This window comes from Cervus elaphus, chromosome 25, assembly GCF_910594005.1.
Source record: "Cervus elaphus chromosome 25, mCerEla1.1, whole genome shotgun sequence".
Taxonomy (NCBI): Eukaryota; Metazoa; Chordata; class Mammalia; order Artiodactyla; family Cervidae; genus Cervus; species Cervus elaphus.
The window spans coordinates 71068301-71087116 of NC_057839.1; the positions used below are offsets into that span (position 1 = coordinate 71068301).

At 65.8% G+C, this 18816-nt stretch overlaps 1 protein-coding gene across 2 annotated transcripts; it reads right to left on the bottom strand.

The window, feature by feature from the left end:
* Window positions 1-276: 276 nt before the first annotated feature.
* SLC6A18 (solute carrier family 6 member 18) lies at window positions 277-17036 on the bottom strand. Of its 2 annotated transcripts, none has more exons than XM_043887336.1 (12): window positions 16834-17036; window positions 11999-12139; window positions 11210-11347; window positions 10556-10737; window positions 8841-8951; window positions 7977-8089; window positions 7134-7262; window positions 5716-5872; window positions 4089-4293; window positions 3723-3882; window positions 1494-1656; window positions 277-545 (listed from the first exon to the last, which is right to left on the bottom strand). In XM_043887336.1, exons 1-12 carry the CDS (start codon window positions 16991-16993, stop codon window positions 354-356), a joined length of 1851 nt encoding a protein of 616 aa, XP_043743271.1. In that variant the 5' UTR covers window positions 16994-17036; the 3' UTR covers window positions 277-353. The 2 variants fall into 2 exon arrangements, with proteins under 2 accessions (XP_043743271.1, XP_043743272.1); XM_043887337.1 differs by lacking the exon at window positions 16834-17036 and adding an exon at window positions 16479-16549 and having other exon boundaries at window positions 11999-12204.
* Between the last annotated feature and the right edge of the window lie 1780 nt (window positions 17037-18816).

Sequence of the window (18816 nt, forward strand, 5' to 3'; positions counted from 1 at the left end):
TCAGGCTGTCCATCCGGTGTGGGGTGCGGGTGGGCCTTCCCACACGCCCCTCCCGCTACCACCGCCCGGGCCGTCAGGACCCCTGCCATTCTGCCCGTGGACGCAGTGCATGGCCTCCCCGAGGGCCCCACGCAGGACCACCAGCCACAGGGCCCAGGAGGCGGACAGCGGACTTGGCCCATTAGGAGAGGAGCGTGAACTGTGATGTGGGAGCTGGGCGGTGCCGTGAGCGGGCCCGGCGGGCGCGACAGCGTCAGGAACAATGACCACCGGCCGTCAGGGCTGAGCGCACGTGTATTGGAGCTGCCCCGGCTGCGGCACAGGCAGGCCTCCCCGCCACCCCGGCCCCGTGCTCAGCAGGCCCTGCTGCCCCGCGGCTTCGGGCGTCCGTCCTGCGGCGGGTTCCGCGTCTTCTCTCTGCACCAGGCGAGCAGCTGGCCCAGCGCCACCATCGGGACCCACAGGGTGGGCAGGAAGGACAGGAGTGCACAGGCGGCCAGCACCCAGCCGGGGTAGGGCTTCTCCTGCCGCGAGGGGAACCACTCCTGCAGGACACGCGGCCTGACTGAGGGGGGCGTCTGGGAAGCAGGCAGGTTGCCCCACGTGCGTTCCCTGCATGGAGGAGGCTGGCCCTCAGCCACAGGGGCCGTGAGCATGGGGGGCAGCCTCAGCCCATCTCCTCTATCGGAGCCCCCAGGCTGGGTGGTGGGAAAGGCATGTGGACAGGGCTGCTCCCTGGCAGTGGGCTCCTGGGCAACTGAAGTTTCGGGAACTTGGCCGGCCAAGCCACCCATGGGGTTAGGCTCCGAGGGGCAGGCCGGGGACCTGGGGTGTCGCGTTCTGGAGAGAGCTGCCCTGGACCATCCGAGGGGCCGCAGGGGCCCGGGGCTGACCGCTGGGCCCAGTCAGACTCCGTGCTCCCTCCGTGGCGGGAGCACCACCCGCCTGAGCTCAGGCCCCGCGCTGAGCCCCCAGAAGATGGCGCCATTCCTCCTACGCCCGCCTGGCCGTGTGGAGCGGCTGCTCTCTGGGGAGACTTCAGAGCCGGCTGCGTGCACACCCCGGAGGAGCGGCAGCTCTGAGCTGGCAGATGGAAGGCAGGCTGGCGGAGCTCACGGGCTCAGCGCACAGCCTGGGGCCAAGAGCTGGCTCCAGAGTCCAGGCCACGCCCCGCATTCTGGCACCACGGCACGTGGGGAGTGTGGCCTGAAGCCACATCCCCAGGAGAGGGGCTGCAGGGATCCGCAGGGTCACCAGAATGTGGAACCTGTTCCTCTCCTGACACTGACCGAGGCCCTTGCCCAAGGTCAGCCCCAAGGTCAGAGGGAGCGTTCTGGAGAGAGCTGCCCTGGACCATCCGAGGGGCCGCACGGTCCTGGGGCTGACCCCGGGGCACCGATGTCCACTGTGACTGTCCTCTGGGCATGGCGGGGACTGGGGGCGGTCAGGCTGGGTCCTGGGCCCCTGGGCCGGCCCCCACCCAAAGGACTTACGTATTGGGGGTTCCAGGCCTTGTAGCCTGGCGGCGAGCTGGCCAGGAGGGCAACATAGGCCACGAAGATGGTCAGCAGCAGCAGGGGGCTCACGACCTTCCAGGTCGCCCGCCAGTAGAAGCCAGGCCGCCTCCCGGTCATCCAGGCTATGTCATCACAGAGCCTGCCGCAGGGACGCCGAGCTCAGGCCGGCAGCCTCCGTCCTGTCGCCAGGCTGTGGCCCACGGGACTGTCCCCGCCTCCACTCTGACCTCGGTCCCCGTCTTCCCGAGTGGCCCCTGGACGAGGCGGCCGCCCCGGGTTCTGGTGAGGACTCGCCCCGCCCCCAGGTCAATGGTGGGAAAGGCCCGAGGGGGTGGGCCCAGCCCAGGGAGCGGCAGGACCCATGGTCTGGCCCTGGTCAGGGGGCTCCGGCTTGGTAAGAGCAGGGAAGCCCCCACCAGCTGTCGGGGGGACGCGACGCCTGACCTGGGTCCCAGAACGGGGACAGAGGCCCAGGACACACAGCAGCCGCCGCACACACAGGAGGGAGTTTCTGCTGCTCAGGACCCCTCCCCGGGGCCGCCTGCCTGTCCACGCCCCTCCCAGCTCTCCTCCTCAGGGCACCTGCGGGGCCCCTTCTGAGACCTCGTGGCCCCCCGAGTCCAGGGGTGCTATGTCCCCCACACACTGCTGGCTCTGCCTCTTACTCCCAGCGCTCTCAGGCGTGTCCCCCTGGGGACTAGCCCGCTGTCCCTCTGCCCACAGAGCAGCGTGGAGGCCGGCATTCAGGGCCTCCCAGGAGCCCTTAGAACACAAGGTCAGGGGTCACAACCTCTAGGGTCCCCATCTGGGCAGGGTGACAGGTGTGAGTGCAGGTGTGAGTGACAGGAGTGACATGTGAGTGCAAGTGTAACAGGTGTGAGTGCAGGTGTGAGTGCAGGGGTGTGTGTGTGCATGTGTGACAGGTATGACAGGTGTGAGTGACAGGAGTGTGTGTGTGCATGTGTGAGTGACAGGTGTGACGTGTGAGTGCAGGGGTGTGTGTGTGCATGTGTGAGTGACAGGTGTGAGTGCAGGGGTGTGTGTGTGCATGTGTGACAGGTGTGACAGGTGTGAGTGCAGGGGTGTGTGTGTGACAGGTGTGACAGGTGTGAGTGCAGGGGTGTGTGTGTGCATGTGTGACAGGTGTGACAGGTGTGAGTGACAGGAGTGACATGTGTGTGCATGTGTGAGTGACAGGTGTGAGTGCAGGGGTGTGTGAGTGCAAGTGTGAGTGACAGGAGTGACGTGTGAGTGCATGTGTGAGTGACAGGTGTGACGTGTGAGTGCATGTGTGACAGGTGTGACAGGTGTGCGTGCAAGTGTGAGTGACAGGTGTGAGTGCAGGTGTGAGTGTGTGCATGTGTGACAGGTGTGACAGGTGTGAGTGCAGGTGTGAGTGACAGGAGTGACGTGTGAGTGCATGTGTGAGTGACAGGAGTGACGTGTGAGTGCATGTGTGACAGCTGTGAGTGCAAGTGTGAGTGACAGGAGTGACGTGTGAGTGCATGTGTGAGTGCAGGTGTGAGTGCAGGGGTGTGTGTGTGCATGTGTGACAGGTATGACAGGTGTGAGTGACAGGAGTGTGTGTGTGCATGTGTGAGTGACAGGTGTGACAGGTGAGAGTGCAGGGGTGTGTGTGTGCATGTGTGAGTGACAGGTGTGAGTGCAGGGGTGTGTGTGTGCAAGTGTGAGTGACAGGTGTGAGTGCAGGTGTGAGTGACAGGTGTGAGTGCAGGTGTGACGTGTGAGTGCATGTGTGTGTGCATGTGTGAGTGACAGGTGTGACGTGTGAGTGCATGTGTGACAGGTGTGACAGATGTGAGTGCAGCTAAGAGAAGCAGGTGTGAGTACAAGCGTGAGTGCAGGTGTGAGTGCGGTTGTGCCTCTGTCCTGGGCCGGCTGAGGGTGGTAGAATGTCACTGGGCCTCCTCGCAGGCCTCCAGGGGAGGTTGGCTCTTGGTGCTTTGGGCAGGCCGTCCTGCCCTGGGGTCCACCTGTCCTTGGACACCAGGAGCTCCTGCACGTGGCTGGAGACCGCTCTTTAGTCACTGGCCTCCGCACAGCCAGGTGGTGGTGCCCGGCTGTGCCTGTGGACAGGTCCACTGGGGGGACCTCAGGTGGCCTGTGTCACCCACCGCTGCCCAAGGCCCACGCGGGGACCGGGAGACGCCGGGAGCAGAGGGGCGGGCCGGGTGGCTGACTCACCGCTTCATCCCATAAACGTAAACGACCCCGACCACCTCGAAGAAAGCCAGGAGGATCAGGTTCAGGGCCGCGGCGTACTGGTCGAAGATCTCCAGCCAGTAGCTCCCCGACCGCAGCGTGAAGCAGGAGGACGTGAGGAAGCAGAGCAGGCAGACCAGGCCTGCACACGACCCGTCAGGCATTTCCAGTGGCCCCTGTGTGCCCAGCACCTCCCTGGAGGACACCTTCAGGGGCCGTGTGGGACGCAGTGCCCCACCCGCCCTCCCTGACCCTCCGGGGTCCGCCTGAGCTGCAGGGACCAGCCCTCGAGCCCCTGTTGGGGAGGCTCATCTGACGTCCAGCGAGGAGGCCTGGCTGTGTGCTCACCTGTCAGCGCCTCCTTGGGGACCCTCCTGGGCATGACCCCCAGGTCCAGGAGCGGCGTGGTCATGCTTTCCATGTTCCCGAACATGGACGACAGGCCCAGGCTGTAGAGCATCCCGAAGAAGAGCACGGCCCAGACCGGCGCGCCAGGCATGTGGAGCACGGCCTCCGTGAAGACGATGAAGGCCAGGCCCGTGCCCGAGGCGCTCTGCAACACAGCGCACATGGGCCAGCATGTCCCCCCCTCTGGGACACACGTGTGTACCAGCATGCCCCCCCAGGACACACACATGTGTCAGCATGCCCCCCAGGACACACGTGTGTACCAGCATGCCCCCAGGACACACACATATGTCAGCATGCCCCCCCAGGACACATGTGTGTACCAGCATGCCCCCAGGACACTCACATGTGTCAGAACGCCACCCCCCCCGGGACAAACGTGTGTACCAGCATGCCCCCGGGACACACACATGTCAGCATGCCACCCCGGGACACACGTGTGTACCAGCACGCCCCCCCCAGGACACACACATGTGTCAGCATGCCCCCGGGACACACGCATGTGTCAGCACACCCCCCAGGACACACGTGTGTACCAGCATGCCCCGGGACACACGAGTGTGTCAGCACACAACCCCGGGACACATGCGGGTGTCAGCATGCACCCCCGGGACACATGCATGTGTCAGCATCCCCCCCCCACTGGGACACACGTGTGTGCCAACATGCCCCCTGGGACACATGCGTGTGTCAGCATGCCCCCCAGGGGACACGTGTGTGCCAGCATGCCCCTGGGATGCATGTGTCAGCATGCCCCCCTGCTGGGACACATGTGTGTGCCAGCACCCCAGCCCAGCCAGGACATGTGTGTGCCAACATGCCCCTTCTTGGGACACACGTGTGCCAACATGCCCCGCCACCGGGACACACATGCACACTAGCACCCCAGCCCAGCCAGGACACGTGTGTGTGCCAGCACACCCCTCTAGGGACACACGTGTGTGCCAACACACACCCCCCTGCCAGGACACACGTGTGTGCCAGCACGCATTACCCCCCCCACTGGGACATGTGTGTGACAGCTCACCTCCCCTGCCGGGACACACGTGTGCACCAGCACACCCCCCCCACACACAGGGTCAGATGTGTGCACCGGCACACCCCCTGCCAGAACACACACGTGTGCCAACACAGGCCACACCAGGATGCACACGCACCCACACACTCCCTGCGGGAAGGCCAGGGCACCCTCCTGGGTGAGGCTGAGGTGGCCCCGCCCCATCCAGCCCGTGTTACCACAAACTGCGGGTCCACCTCCGCAGGAGGGGCCCTGTCCCCTAAATCACCCGCAGCGGGGCACGTGCCCCCGGCCCGGGGCTCAGGAGCCCATCCGACAGCTGCCCACAGGGGCCTGCCCGCCCCCAGCCACTGTCCCTGCCCCACGTCGGCCAGCTGAGGCCTGGCTCCCCTCTCTGGGCTCTGGGCAGCCCCAAGGCCCGCTCTCCCCGCCTGGACCCCGCCTGCAGAGCAGAGCCTGTCAGAGGCACTGTGTTTAGGCCACGGGGCTCACCCCGGCCCCAGGTCAACGTCTGCAGCCACCCGCGGCCCCGCCGCGGCCCCTGCGTACCTTGTCCAGGAAGTCCTCCAGGCGGCAGGCCTCCAGGGGGAGCCTGGCCACTCGCGCCGGCTGCGAGGCGTTCAGACGCGCCAGGGCCGCCGCGTAGTCATCCCTGGAAATGCTCTGCTCGGGCAGGTCGAAGGCGTTGATGAGGTGGAGGATGTTTCTGCGGGGCGGGGAGGCGGGTGAGTGGACCCCGGAGGGGCGGGCTCTGGGGGGCGCCCGGGGTCTTGTGCACATGTGGCAGACACAGGCCTCCCCGGGGCCGGGGTGCAAAGGGGCCACGCGGCCTCCTGCCCCTGGCCTGTGGCTCTGACCACCCGGCGGTGGGTCTCCAGCTCCTCACACCACGTCCGTCTCAGGGCTCATGGTTCAGACGCCGCGGGGGCGTCTGTGTTGGCAGATGCTGCTTGTCACCTCACCCTGCAGAGTCCCAAAGCCTTTTGCAGAGGTGTCTGGGGTGGCTGACGTGCCGGTTCCTGCCAGGCCCCTGGGACGCCCTGCCCCCAGGCCGTGGACAAGCCTCTCAGAGGCTGCCCAGGGCCGTGGCTTTCTCGGTCTGTGTGCGTTCCGTCTGGGATTTTGCAGTGTCAGGGCTGTTTAGTGACCCCGATGCAGTGAGAAGGCGGTGACGCCACCCGAGGTGCAGCCGTGGGGGAGCCCGGTGCTGGCTGGTCTGCGATTTTGTTCCCTGGGCGTCTGGGGGGAGCAGCGGGAAGAGCTGGCCTGCGGGGCGCTCACTGCTCCCCAGGCACGGCCATTGCGGCCTCTCGGGGTCCTTGAGCCGCACATGCGCTCCCTGTGACGGGTGCAGGCAGCTTCCCTTCCTCCCCTGCGTGGCCGGGGTGTCATGGCAGGCACCCCCCTGTAGCCTGCCGACACTGCCGACAAGGCCATCGTCCACGAGCTGCCCTGGACATGCAGCCACACGTGGAGGGCGGGCTTGTGTCCCTCTGGTGGGTCTCGCCCAGGAACCTGCGTTGGGAGGCCACCGGGCCATCAATCCCATGCAGTGACTTCCCCTGTGGGGCCGTCCTCACTGGGCCGGCTCCTGGACTGTGGTGAGAAATGACCGCAGCCTGGGCAACCGGAAGCCGCAGGACGTGTGACCTCCTAGCTCTGGAGCAGGGAGTCCAAGACGAGGCGTGCGCAGGGCTGCGGTCCCCCCAGAGGGCCCAGGGGAGGGGCCCCGGGTATGCCTGCGCTTGTGGCCACCTCCCTGCAACCCCCACGTCCTCCTCCGTGTCTGCGTGCACCCCCCTCTCCCATCAGGACACCGGCCGTCGGATGCGGGCCCACCCCGTCCACAACTCCCTCATCGGAACCGATCTTCTCGGCCAAGACCTGACCTCCAGCTCAGGTCCTGCCCCCCGTTCCAGGCGGAACCCCCTCACCCTGACTCCTCAGCGCCCGAGGGCCCCGCTCACCGGTCCAGGCACTGCCCGTGGTCGCTGGCCGCCTTGAACCCCAAGACAGAGAAGACGGCGATGGACGCATAGAGGGACGTCATGCTGTTCACCAGCGCCACGCTCACCGCGTCCCTCCTGCAGTTGTTTCTGTGCAGACGTGTGCGGCCTTAGGGCCCCGGGGCAGGACGCCTGGGGCGGGGCTCGGCCTGGTCTCAGAGCCCTCCCCGGGACCCCAGCTCAAGGCTGCTGCTGGCGCCAACACTCAGGGCCCGTCTCCCCTGGGGCCCTGGGGCGGGAGCGAGCTGGGGGCCCTGGGTGTGGGTGCGTGGCCTCCAGATGAGGAATGGATGTGCAGCAGCCGAGGCAGAGCGCAGCAGGAGCGACCGCTGGAGGCCCCCGCGCCCCCCGCCCCCTCTGCTGCCCCCTCGCTGCCCCCACGGACCCACGCGGAGCCTGCTTTCATTGCATCATCGCTCAGCCATGTGCTTTATGACCCACGGTCGTGCTTGGGCGTCGTCAGGAGGCGGACACCCGGGCGTCTATTTTAAGTGCCGGGCGCTGACCCAGGCTGTATTTCTGCTTTTATGGCCGTGTGTCACACAGGCAGCCCCCGGTTATGGCCTTGTTCCTGGCTTTGATGACCCCAGTTCCCTTCCGGCAGCTGCTCCAGCACTTGCGGCAAGCTGCTTCAGAGGGCCACAGCCTCCCGGCCCTTGGGGTGACTCAGTGACTGCCGGAACCCCGAGCGCTTGGGCTTATCAGCGGCTCACACCGGTTGACCCCGCCTTCCAGGAAGGATGTCATGGCAAGCTGCTCAGCGTGGCCTCAGCAGCGCGGCCCCCAGCCCCAGCCCCAGCCTACCTGGGCTGGTTGTAGCTGGCGAAAGCGATGTGTCCTCCAAAGGCCAGGGACAGGGAGAAGAATATCTGGGTGGCCGCATCCAGCCACACCCGGGGATTCTGCAGGACCTGCATCTGGAGCAGGACAGGGACCCATGGTCCGTAGACAGGCCCCCAGCCTGGTGCCTCCTGGTCCAGACAATGCCCAGCATCCCTGGGACACTCCCACGAGCCGTGTGCCCACTCAGGCCCCGAGACAGCTTGGGACCACGCGTGAGGAGCGCATGGGATGACACGGCCAGTTTGGGCTCCCTGCTTTTGATGCGGAAAGACCCCCAGGCCCCATCCACAGGAGGACGGCCCTCTCAGGGCTGGGAGTCAGATCCAAGGGGCGGCTCAGCTCCCTGTAAGCTGCGGGCCGGTGGGGGCCCCCTGCTCACAGGGCCTGGTGTTCCCACTGCAGGACCCACAGACTCGTCCACATGCCCACCAGGGGGCCTAGCCTGGGAGACGGGGGACTGAGCCATGTGGCCCCTGGGGCTCCAGACACCGCGGAATGGCCCCGTGGCTCCTCTCGTGGTAGGCTCATGTTCCTGGACAAGCCCCTCAGAAATGTGGGGCCTGGGACCCTGGCGGGGCATCAAGGTCCCCAGCAGACCTCTCCGCTACACCCTTATTTCACGCGGCCCCTGCATCCCAGACCATACTCTCCTCTGCCCCCTGCCCTCCAAACGTGGCCCCTGAGATGCCAGGCCGCCCCTCCTTGTGGCGATCTCACTGCTCCCGTGGCTGAGGGTGGCAGGGGCCAGGCTGGGGGGCCTAGCTTATTTGTTGCCTGAGCCTGGGCCTGGCCGCAGTGGGGAGCTTGGGTGTGGGGCCAACTTACGTCAGGGGTGAAGAGGTAGGTCAGTCCTTCCATTGCCCCGGGCAGCGTGAGCCCTCTGACCAGGAAGATGGTGAGGACCAGGTAAGGGAACAGGGCCGTGAAATAAATTGCCTGGAAAAGGCCGGTCATTAGCCTTACCTGCCTCCACTCCTGAGACGGCGGGGCGAGGGAGAGGCCTCAGGCCACTGCCGGGTCATGGGGTCTGATTGGAGAAGGTGGGCTGTGGGCTCCGGTCATGCTCGGGGGCTTGGGCTGCCCTGACGTTCACGTGCGGGTTCTGCCGAGGTGGGCAGTGGCCTCCCTCTGGTCCACAGGCCCCTCCTCCTTCTACCCTGAGGCCCCAGCGGGCCTCTTCGTGGGGTCCAGCGGCCACACACCTGCCCACACGCTCTCCCCCAGCAGGACCAGTCCCCAGTTCTCTCAGGGCTGGGGAGGGGTCTACACACACGGCATCTGAGAAAATAAATTGGCAAACGGGCACCCTTCCCTCCTCAGCCCCAGACCCCAAATGCAGACACGGGGAGCCGCCCGGGGCATCTTCAGGGACGTTTGTGTAGGACTCCTCGGGTTTCTGGCTGATTGGTTGGGTCTGAAATTCCAATCCCCTCGAGCTTGGAGCCCCTCACCTGAGAGTAATTATCACCCTCACATGTTAACCGAAATAAAGTACAGGCGCTCACACACACTCAGACCCGCAAACCTCCACAACCAGCGTCGGGAGGCCCCGTGGAAAGGCATAGAGTGTGGTCACAGTCGCTGAAGGACAAACACAAATACTGGACTTATCCAAGCCCGGGAGGAGGAGAGGCGGGAAGGGCTGTGCTGGGTGGTTTGAAAGGCAAACTCAGGAGGTGCAGAGTCAGGCTCCCCTGGCCCTTTCTGCGTGGAAACTAGCTGACTTTAGATATTCTTTATCATTGCCTCAGTCTCTTTAAAAGATAATGCAGTGTTTAAAACAAAAGTGCTGAGAATGCGGGCGTTCCCGGGTTAGGATTCACCTCTCCCTCTGCCGGGGCCTGAGGTCAGTCCCTGATCGGGACCTAAGATCGCACAAGCTGGGTGGTGTGGCAAAAAAAACGTGCTGAGACTGCGCTTGCTGTTTATGACGCTGTAGTAAAAGGTAAGACGGTGGCGTGGTCACTGCGGGGAGAAGGGCGCTGCCGAGGGCTTCCTCTGCGGGCTGGTGCCGCGTTGCCAGGAGACAGCGTGCGCTGCAGCCCCAGACCCAACCACCCAGCAAAGGACACACAGCGGCATCAAGATACAACAAAAAAGGCGGAACGGGAGCAAAGAGCAGAAATGAACACAAGGTGACAGGCTTCCCCCAGCCAGACCAATAGCGCATTCACTGTAAATGCTCTAACAACCCCAAAGAAAAAAGACGGGGATCATCAGACTGGGTAAAAAAGCAAGACCCAACTGCATGCTGTCTACAAGAATCACACTTGAAGCACAAAGACCCAAACAGACGAAAAAAAAAGTAGCTGGGAAAAAAACCACATTAATTTAGTCAAAGAAGCTGGAACGGCTGTTCCAACATCACAGTGGACTTCAGAGCAGACTCTTGCCAAGCAGAGGAGGTGCACCTCGTGGTTGGGAGGAGCCCAGCTTTCCAGGGACATGGACAGAACCTCTGAACCCCAGAGGCCGAGGAGAAGGAAGTGGGGAGGGGTCCTCGGGGGCCGGGGGGTGGGGGGCGGGGCGCAGGCGCTCACCTTGCCGGTGGTCTCGATGCCCCTGATGACGCACAGGTACACGACGGCCCAGGAGGCCGCCAGGCAGAGTAGCAGCCGCCACTGGACCGGGCCACTGTCGCTGATGTCGGCCGAGACGTTCAGGGTCCACCGGTACCAGAAGTAGCTCACGGGGCTGCTGTCCCGGCACTCCTGCACGAGCCCTGGGGCCGGGAGGGCCCGCACGGGTGGGCCGCGGGCCGCGGGGACCCAGCAGGACCCCGCCACCCCGGGAGCAGGCCCAGGGGCTGGCCGCCAGGGGCCTCTGCAGCTGCCCGACTTGTCCGACAGGTGCCAAGCACGAGCTGGCACAGGGGGTCCTCAGGGACAGAGGCCCACCCGGGGTCGCGAGCACACTTGAAAACCGTGAGTACGCCCCACACCTGAGGTCCCTGCAGAGGGCACACATCCTGGGCTGGCGGGGGGCCCCCTGAAGACCTAATTCAGGGGGATGAGCGGCTGACCCGCACGCTTGTCGTTGCCAGGTGTGTGAACGTCTGCGGGGGCCTGGGTGTTACTTGGTGCGGGCATGGGGCGCCCGGGGCCCGGGGTCCCACCGCAAACGGGCAACCACGGGGTAGCAGGACCCAGCTCCAGGGAACCGGCCGCGCTGGGCGTCTCGCCCGACAGCAGTACCTGTGCGGTTGAGGTCGGGCGGGCAGGCACTCCAGGGCAGCGGGTGCTGGAAGGAGTTGAGGAGGTACCAGAGCACCCAGGTCAGGACCGTGTTGTAGTACAGGCTGACCAGGAAGGACACGGTGAAGCAGCCCAGCCCTGCGGGCCCCGGGCACGGTCAGCGCCTCCCTCAGCTGCCCGACAGACCCCCTTGCGCACAGCCCATGTCTGCCCCCTGCGTCGGCCCCGAGGGCCCTGCTGCCCACCTGCTGGCCGGCACCCGGCTGCATCGCCCACAGGCCACCCTCGTTCTCCGGCCGGGCAGCGCCCTCCCAGCTGGGCCGCAGTGGTCCTCCCCCAGCCTCAGCCTGCTTCCAGCTGGGCCTTCGGACAGCCCAAAGCCACCAGGTGTGGCACAGGCCTGCACGGCGACGCTGGGACCCTCTGCGGCAGAGCCCACCTCACGGGCACGCAGGGAACCGCTCTGCCCTCTGCCCAGCCTCCCCAGGTGCCGTGAGGTCCCGGGTCACGTGTGCTCAGGGCCCCGTGTGCACGGACTGGGCAACGTGGGTCAGTCTGCTGCTGACCGCCTCTGGGGTGGACCCCTGGCTCCACCATCACGCCTGACTCCTCCCTCGGGGACCTGCGTGTCCGGGACCCCTGCCCCTTCCCGACTGGGCCCCTTCAGGTTCTGAACCACCAGGCGTGCACTGGCGTGACGAGCGAACACCCAGCAAACACGCGTGGCACGTGTAGACGCAGCCCCCCGCTACCGAGCAGCTGCAGGTGGGGGTCACGGGGGGCACCTACCCACGCCGCCCAGGTAGGGCGAGATGGCCGTCCACACCCCGATGCTGCCCCTGCGCAGGCGCTGGCCGATGGCGAGCTCGATGTGGAACAGCGGGATGCCCTCGAAGGCCAGGGCGATGACATAGGGGATGAGGAAGGCGCCTGCAGACACGTGGCTGTCAGTGGGCTGTGCGCACGGCCCGGCCTCGGCGAGTGTGACGTGGGTGCTGGGAGTGGTGAGCAGAAGCTCTCGTGCCCGCCGAGGGAGACCGCCCGACGTTGGGGGTTTGCTTGTGTTAAAGCCATGGCTCCCCACCCTCTGCGGCCGTGTGTCCCCCACCCTCTGGGGCTGTGTGGGGTTCCCATTGACACGTGGGCTGAGCTGCTTTCTCAATGGGGCCCTGACACCCCTGGTTCCCAGGCTCCTGGGATGGGGAGCTGGTCTGCTCACAGCGGGGCCTTGCAGAAGGGGGTCACCAGAGGTCCCCCAAGCTGCACCCTGGGTTGGGGTTGGAAGCCCCTCCCAACCCTTCACCCTTGCCCGGACTCTGGGAGTGGACACAGCGGGGTGGGCCTGGGTGCCGAGCCCCTCGGACGGAGCTGCCTCTTGGGAAGGACCCGAGGGCAGGCAGGTAGACACAGCAGCTTCCTTCTGCACCACAAGCCTGCATGGACAGGGCGGGTCCCGGCAGGTGGCGGGGGGCCTGGTGTCCCTGAGCCCACAGGCCTGCTAGGGAGACGCGGGTTCCTGTGGCACGCTCCCACACTGTCAGGAGGAGGACTGAGTCCCCAGAAGCGGAATCGGCCCTGTGTGCGCCGTTGGCGTCTCAGCCGCACATCCGGGAAAACTGCCTGCTCTGGGCCTGCGCGTGTGGCTGCTTCAGCACTGCCTGGCTGACCACGGCTGCTGCCCGCGCTCGCCCGGGCCCAGCTGACCCCTGGGAGCAGCCCCAGCCAACGGCACGTCTACAGTGGGCACGGCTCTCCCCACTGTCCACGGGAAGCATGGGTTCGGCCTCCGAGAGCCACTCCCACGAACCAAGGCCCCGTGCTGGCTTCTTCTGTCACCGTCCGAAGTGTGGATGAGCATCAGAGCCCTGGACAGAACCAGTGGCCACGGAGCCCTTGGCCCACGTCAGCCCGACAGGACCCTGGGGTCAGCATGTGGGCAGACGATGCGTCTCAGTATCTCCCAAGTAGCAGCAAAAAGGCAAAGTGCATCAAAGGAGAGAGTTAAGTTCTGGAGATACTCAGCCCAGGTGGAGGCCCCAGAGGCCCCAGGACAGCCTCCCAGGGGCGGGAGGGCCCCTGCGGGCAGGGCTGGCAGCGGGGGCTGTGGGCAGAGGTCACCGGGGACCCAGGGTCCAGCTCACAGATGGAGGCGCCCTCCTGAGCCACCCTAGGGCCCCAGAATGCACACCTTGCTCCGTGGCGAAGGCAGGCCTGGAACGGCCACGCGCCCAGGGCCTGAGTCCCACACATTTGAGCCTCCATCCGGGAAGGGTGCAGCCTCCAGGCTGACTGACCCTTGGCCCCCTTCTCCCGTCTCTGCCCAGCCTGAGGGGGAGGCCCTAGCTGGACGAGGGCTACTCAGGGGCTGGCTGAGGGCAGTGTGAGAGGGTCTGGCCCAAGGAGAGGTCAGGGGAGTGGGGGAGGAATGGGGGGATGGACAGGGAGGGGAGGGGAGGGACGGAGGCCTGGCCCGTGGCTGAGTCTCCAGGCTCCGAGGAGAGAACAGGAGGCATTTCTGTGACCCAGTGCCGAGCAGCATCCACCCTGTGCATCAGTCACATTTCAACCCCATCACGACCGCCTCACAGACGGGGACCCAGACCACAGACCTGGCTGGGGTGCTGAGGGCTGGGCTTGGGGGGCTCTGCATCCTGGGGCGGGGGGCGGCGCCCGCCCCGTCATGCTGACTCCGGGAGGAGCCGGTGGGGGCGGCACAGGGCAGGCGTGTTTCTGCCGGACTGGAAGGCAGGAGGAGAGCTGGTCCACCCTGGCGTGGACCCCGCGCTGGGGTCCCGAATCCGGGACACCACACTGAACTGAGAGGAGTGTCTGGTCCTGTCCTGGCTGGGCCTCCAAGCTCCCTCGGCGTATCTGGGGGTCGGGCGAGGGGCGCAGTGTGTTGACGCCCTTCAACCTCACCCGGTTGACCCCGCAGGCTGGGAGCTGGAGGGGCAGGGTGACCCTGCGCCTGGGACTCCCAGCTCCGCCCTCCTCCAGCAGCAGACTGAGAGTCACCAGCCTGCAGCCCAGGGTCCCGTCAAGGGTGCCTGCCTGGCGGAGGCACAGGAGGGGCCTGCCCTCCCTCCCTGCCTCTGTGTCGCTCCCAGGCGGCGTTCCTGGGTTGCACCCTTCATGAAAAACCTGTAGACCTGAGTGCTTTCCCGAGTCAGTCCAGTGAGCCTTTCCAGCAAATCGCTGAGTCTTAAGAGGGGCTGTGGGACCCCTTGAATTTGTAGCCAAATTGGAAGAAGCCACGGTGACCTGGGGACCTGCTACTCCAGATTGGCATCTGAGGGGGGGGGCGCATCTTGTGGGGCTGCCCTTAGCCTCTGCGGGCAGAGTGGGGTTAAGTCCTGGGGCACCCAGTCGGCGTCCACTGCAAACCGGAGGCCCGGTCACTGCAGGGAAAGCCTCGCACGTTTGGTGCTTCGGCCCTGAGCGCTGAAGGGCCACTGCAGAGCCGGCGGCAAGGAGCCCACAGTCATCAGACGGCCGGCCGCCATGTGCCGCCACCTGCGGTGGGTCTGGGCAGAGCCTGGGGGCTGCTGGGGGCGGCACACAGCCCTTCGGTCCAGTAAGAAAAGATGCCTCTTGTCGAACAGCGGCAAGGGCCTGTGGGCTGCTGAGAAACACGCCTGTGATCTTGAGGAAAGAGCCACGGGAGGGTGGAGGGAGAGGGGCCCACATGGTGGGGGGGACCTGCTTCCCAGCCCCACGGAGACCACAGGGGCCAGGCCGGACACTCCTCTGGACACCCCACCAGACACCAGGCCAGACACCCCGCCAGCACCAGGCCAGACACCCTGCCGGACACCAGGCCAGATGCCAGGCTGGACACCCTGCCGGACAGCAGGACGGACACCAGGCCCGACACCTGGCCGGATACCAGGCTGGACACGCCGCCGGACACCAGGCCGGCATGCCGCAGCTGCAGTCTATGTGGAAAGGCAGCAGCAGTTTAGAGGAAGAGCCGAGAGGGCTCGCTCTGCTGAACGCCACAGCTCCGCACTAAACCACACCAGTGTCCACAGACCTCCGGGGCAGCGCAGGAATCGGGGCCTCTGCGGCTCCCTGGGGGGACCCCCCGGCCACAGCCCGGGTCGGAGCCCTGCGGTCAGCGGCCAGAGTCAGCACCCAGCACAGTGCTTCCACCGCCTCTGCTCGGCGCGGAGTAGAGTGTATGTGACGCCCCCGATGGCCCCGCATCAACGTCTGCTCAGCTCTGTGACGACGCTGCCTCCCTCCACGACATGGAGGCGCAGTCCTGACGTCGGGGGGTTGCTGGGTGAACCAGCGGATGCCCTGTCTGCCTGTCACCTCCCCCTTGTCTCGGGGGCACCAGAGGTGGTCAAAGCAGACAGAGAGGGGCCTCTCACCGCGTGAGAAGCTTGTTTTTTGGCGTTTGCTCAACAGCTTCCAGCCTGGGAAAGCTGGATCCTGGATCCTACAGGCGTGTCTCAGAGCCCCAGGCACGGCGGGTGATGCCCGTGGCCTCGCTGTCTGGATGGAGGGAGAGGTGGCCGCTCTGGCTGCTGTGGGCAGTGGGTCAGGCTGTGGGCAGTGCTATGCTTGCAGATGGCAGAGCCCCATGCGTGGAGGCTCGCCGAGGCCCTGACCTGACATGACGGGCATTGAGGGCTCTGGGCGCCCTGCTTCAGGTCCGCACTGGCGTTCCGGAGAGCTCTGTGCTTTCCACGCTGTTGTCACAGAGGTGCAGTCAGGAGACCCGGGCCCAGGCGCCTGCCCCTCCCTGGACCCGCGGAGGTTCTGACGCCAGGGTAGCCATTACAGAGGAATGTCTGTCCATTTATCTGCATGTTCAGACTTTCCCACGTGCCCCAGATCTTATCATCAGGAAAAAGAGACCTCAAGGACGCAGTGGATGACCAGGAACTTGGTGGGCGGTGCTCACGCGGGCTCTGCCCTCCATGTTGACCCCCTGCCCACCCATCTTGGGCGGAGAACTGGCGTTCTCTGCCCCTGAAGGGGAAGGACCCCCTGCCAGCACACTGACCAGAACACAGGCTGAACCCTTACCACCTCGGCCTCCCCGTCTCTGAGGCGGGAGGCCAGAGCCGCTGTCCCGCTGGGGACACTCAACCCGCGCCTGCCTCGGCCAGGAGCTTTGCGAGCACTGGGGTGCGCAGGCCTCGGGGGTGCCTCAGGTCAGACCCCCCAGAGGGTGACTCTGCCCAGGAAGCCCCCCGCCCTGAGCCCGGGGGCACAGCGAGCCACGCCCCACGTCCGTCCCCCGAGGGGAGCCGTCCACCTGGTCTGCGCCTCTTGTCCCCAGCACCAGGCGTGACACCAACAGCCGCAGGCCATTGAGCGAGGCGCCCCGCCCAGTGGCTCCGGCTGCAGCCGCGGGCTTCATGCTGGAGCCTGGGTGCCCATCTCAGCTCCCCGTGTGGCCGTGGCCCCCCAGCTGCCCTCTGGGGCCTGGTCAGTGAGGACACAGCGCCGGTGAGGGGGACTGGGCACCCTGACCCCCACGGAGCCTGGGCTGGTGGCCTACTGAGCAGCACCGCAAACCTGATGCCAGCTGGGCCCCGGGGGACAGATCCCCGGGGTGGGAGTCCCCCACACCCCGGAGGCCGTGGTGGGGGCTTATCTGGGGGGCTCACCTCCCCCGTACGTCTGGCACAGATACGGGAATCGCCAGAGGTTGCCCAGGCCCACGGCGAAGCCCACACAGCTCAGCAGGTACTGGAGCTTGTTGTCCCAGGCTGGCCGCGCCTCCCCGCCGCCCTCCGCGGGTGGAGCGGGCCCCGGGGCGCCTGCCATGCCTGCCGCGGCCCGGAGCCTCTGCCGCAGTGGGAAGCCGCGGCCTTCTGCCCCACGCGCACGCTTTCTCATGATTTAAAGGAGAACTAGTGGACCTGGTTAATTGGTAACAGCCCCTCCGACCGCGCGGCTCTCCTGACCCTGAGCCCTCCCCAGCTCGTTCCCGCCCGACGTCTGTGGCCGCCACCACTGACGCGAGAACCTCAGGGGTTCCAAGACTGGGGCCCGTTTACCTGTTCCATAAACGTTGTTCACTCTTAATAAACTTTCCGGAATAACAGTCGGCGCACGTGTGGCTGAGAGGAGCAGTTCAGAGCGCCCACGTGCCTCCAGTCGACACCCTGCAGGCACCTACCAGCATCGTGGCTGACGCGGTGGACACAGCCATCCCCGGAGGGGCCCCCGTCCCTCGTGTGGCCGCACCCCCGACAGCCTGCTTCTGCTGTCCCTCCCCGTGGAGGGACGTTGTGTAAACAGTGTGAGCTGGGCTATGGGCCTCAGTCTCTGGAGACTCGCCTGGCAGGCGGTCGTATGGCCAGTGGGGCTCTGTGTCCACCACGCACTGACCGGGGTGGCCGTGAGGAAGAGCTGCAATGAACATCTGCAACGGGATTGTATGTGGACGTGGGTGAATGCCCGAGTAGGACTGCCAGGCCAGGCGCCATGTCTACTTTTAAGCCACAGTTATTTTCCAAAGATGTCCAGACCTCTCAGATGGTCTGAATGTGACCTTTCCATCTGGCTTCCAGTGCTCCCCTTCCATCTGACTCCTGGTGCTCCCCTTCCTTCTGACTCCTGGTGCTCCCATTCCATCTGACTCCCGGTGCTCCCCTTCCATCTGGCTCCCGGTGAGTGCTCCCCTTCCATCTCGCTCTCGGTGCTCCCCTTCCATCTGACTCCTGGTGCTCCCCTTCCTTCTGACTCCTGGTGCTCCCATTCCATCTCGCTCCCGGCGCTCTCCTTCCAGCTGGCTCTCGGTGCTCCCCTTCCATCTGACTGCCAGTGAGTGCTCCCCTTCCATCTCGCTCTCAGTGCTCCCCTTCCATCTCGATCTCGGCGCTCCCCTTCCATCTGACTCTAAGTGCTCCCCTTCCAGCTGGCTCCCGGTGCTCCTCTGCAGAGGATGTCCAGATGAGTTCCAGAAGACCACCCCTCCCTTAGCAGCCGCCAGCCCCTAGCCCAGGAATCCTCGCCACTGTGAGCTCACTGTGAGCTGTGGCGGAATGGCGGCCTGTGTCCCCAAGGGGCTCCCTGGGAGGGTGACGGAGGGGGTGACACCAGGCATGGGGAGGGGCTTGGCCAGGCTCGGGGGGTATGTGAGCCTTTCCCTCAGCTCGGGTGCCCTCCTGTCTGGGGGCTGGAGCAGTGACGAGCCCACATGGTGGGTTCAGCTGAGGCCTCCCCCTGGGGGCTCCCTGGACCCTTGCCCCTGCCGCCCAGCAGACGCCTCCACCAGGACAGGACAGGGCCCCTTATGCATAATCTCACTTTCCTTGGACACTCCCCTCAGCCGGGCTGCATGGTCCCAAACACGGGGCCCCGGAAGTGTAGGTCCCGCTGAGGAAGGGAGAATCAGATGGAAAGGAGTGGGAGAGGGAAGACAGGTGACGGGCGAGACCCGGCCTTTCCCTGTCCCCCCGCCCAGAGACCTCACCAGCAGCCCCCACCGGAGGCCAAGGCCCACCCCGCACTTTGCCGGGAGCTTGAAGCAGTGGTGCGGGGGGCGGGGGGGCCCTCCGTGGATGCAGCAGACCCGCAGTCCTGCACGGCCCCTGAAGCTGGAGCTTGTCTGCCTCTCGTTTAGACAACACTTAGGCCAAGAC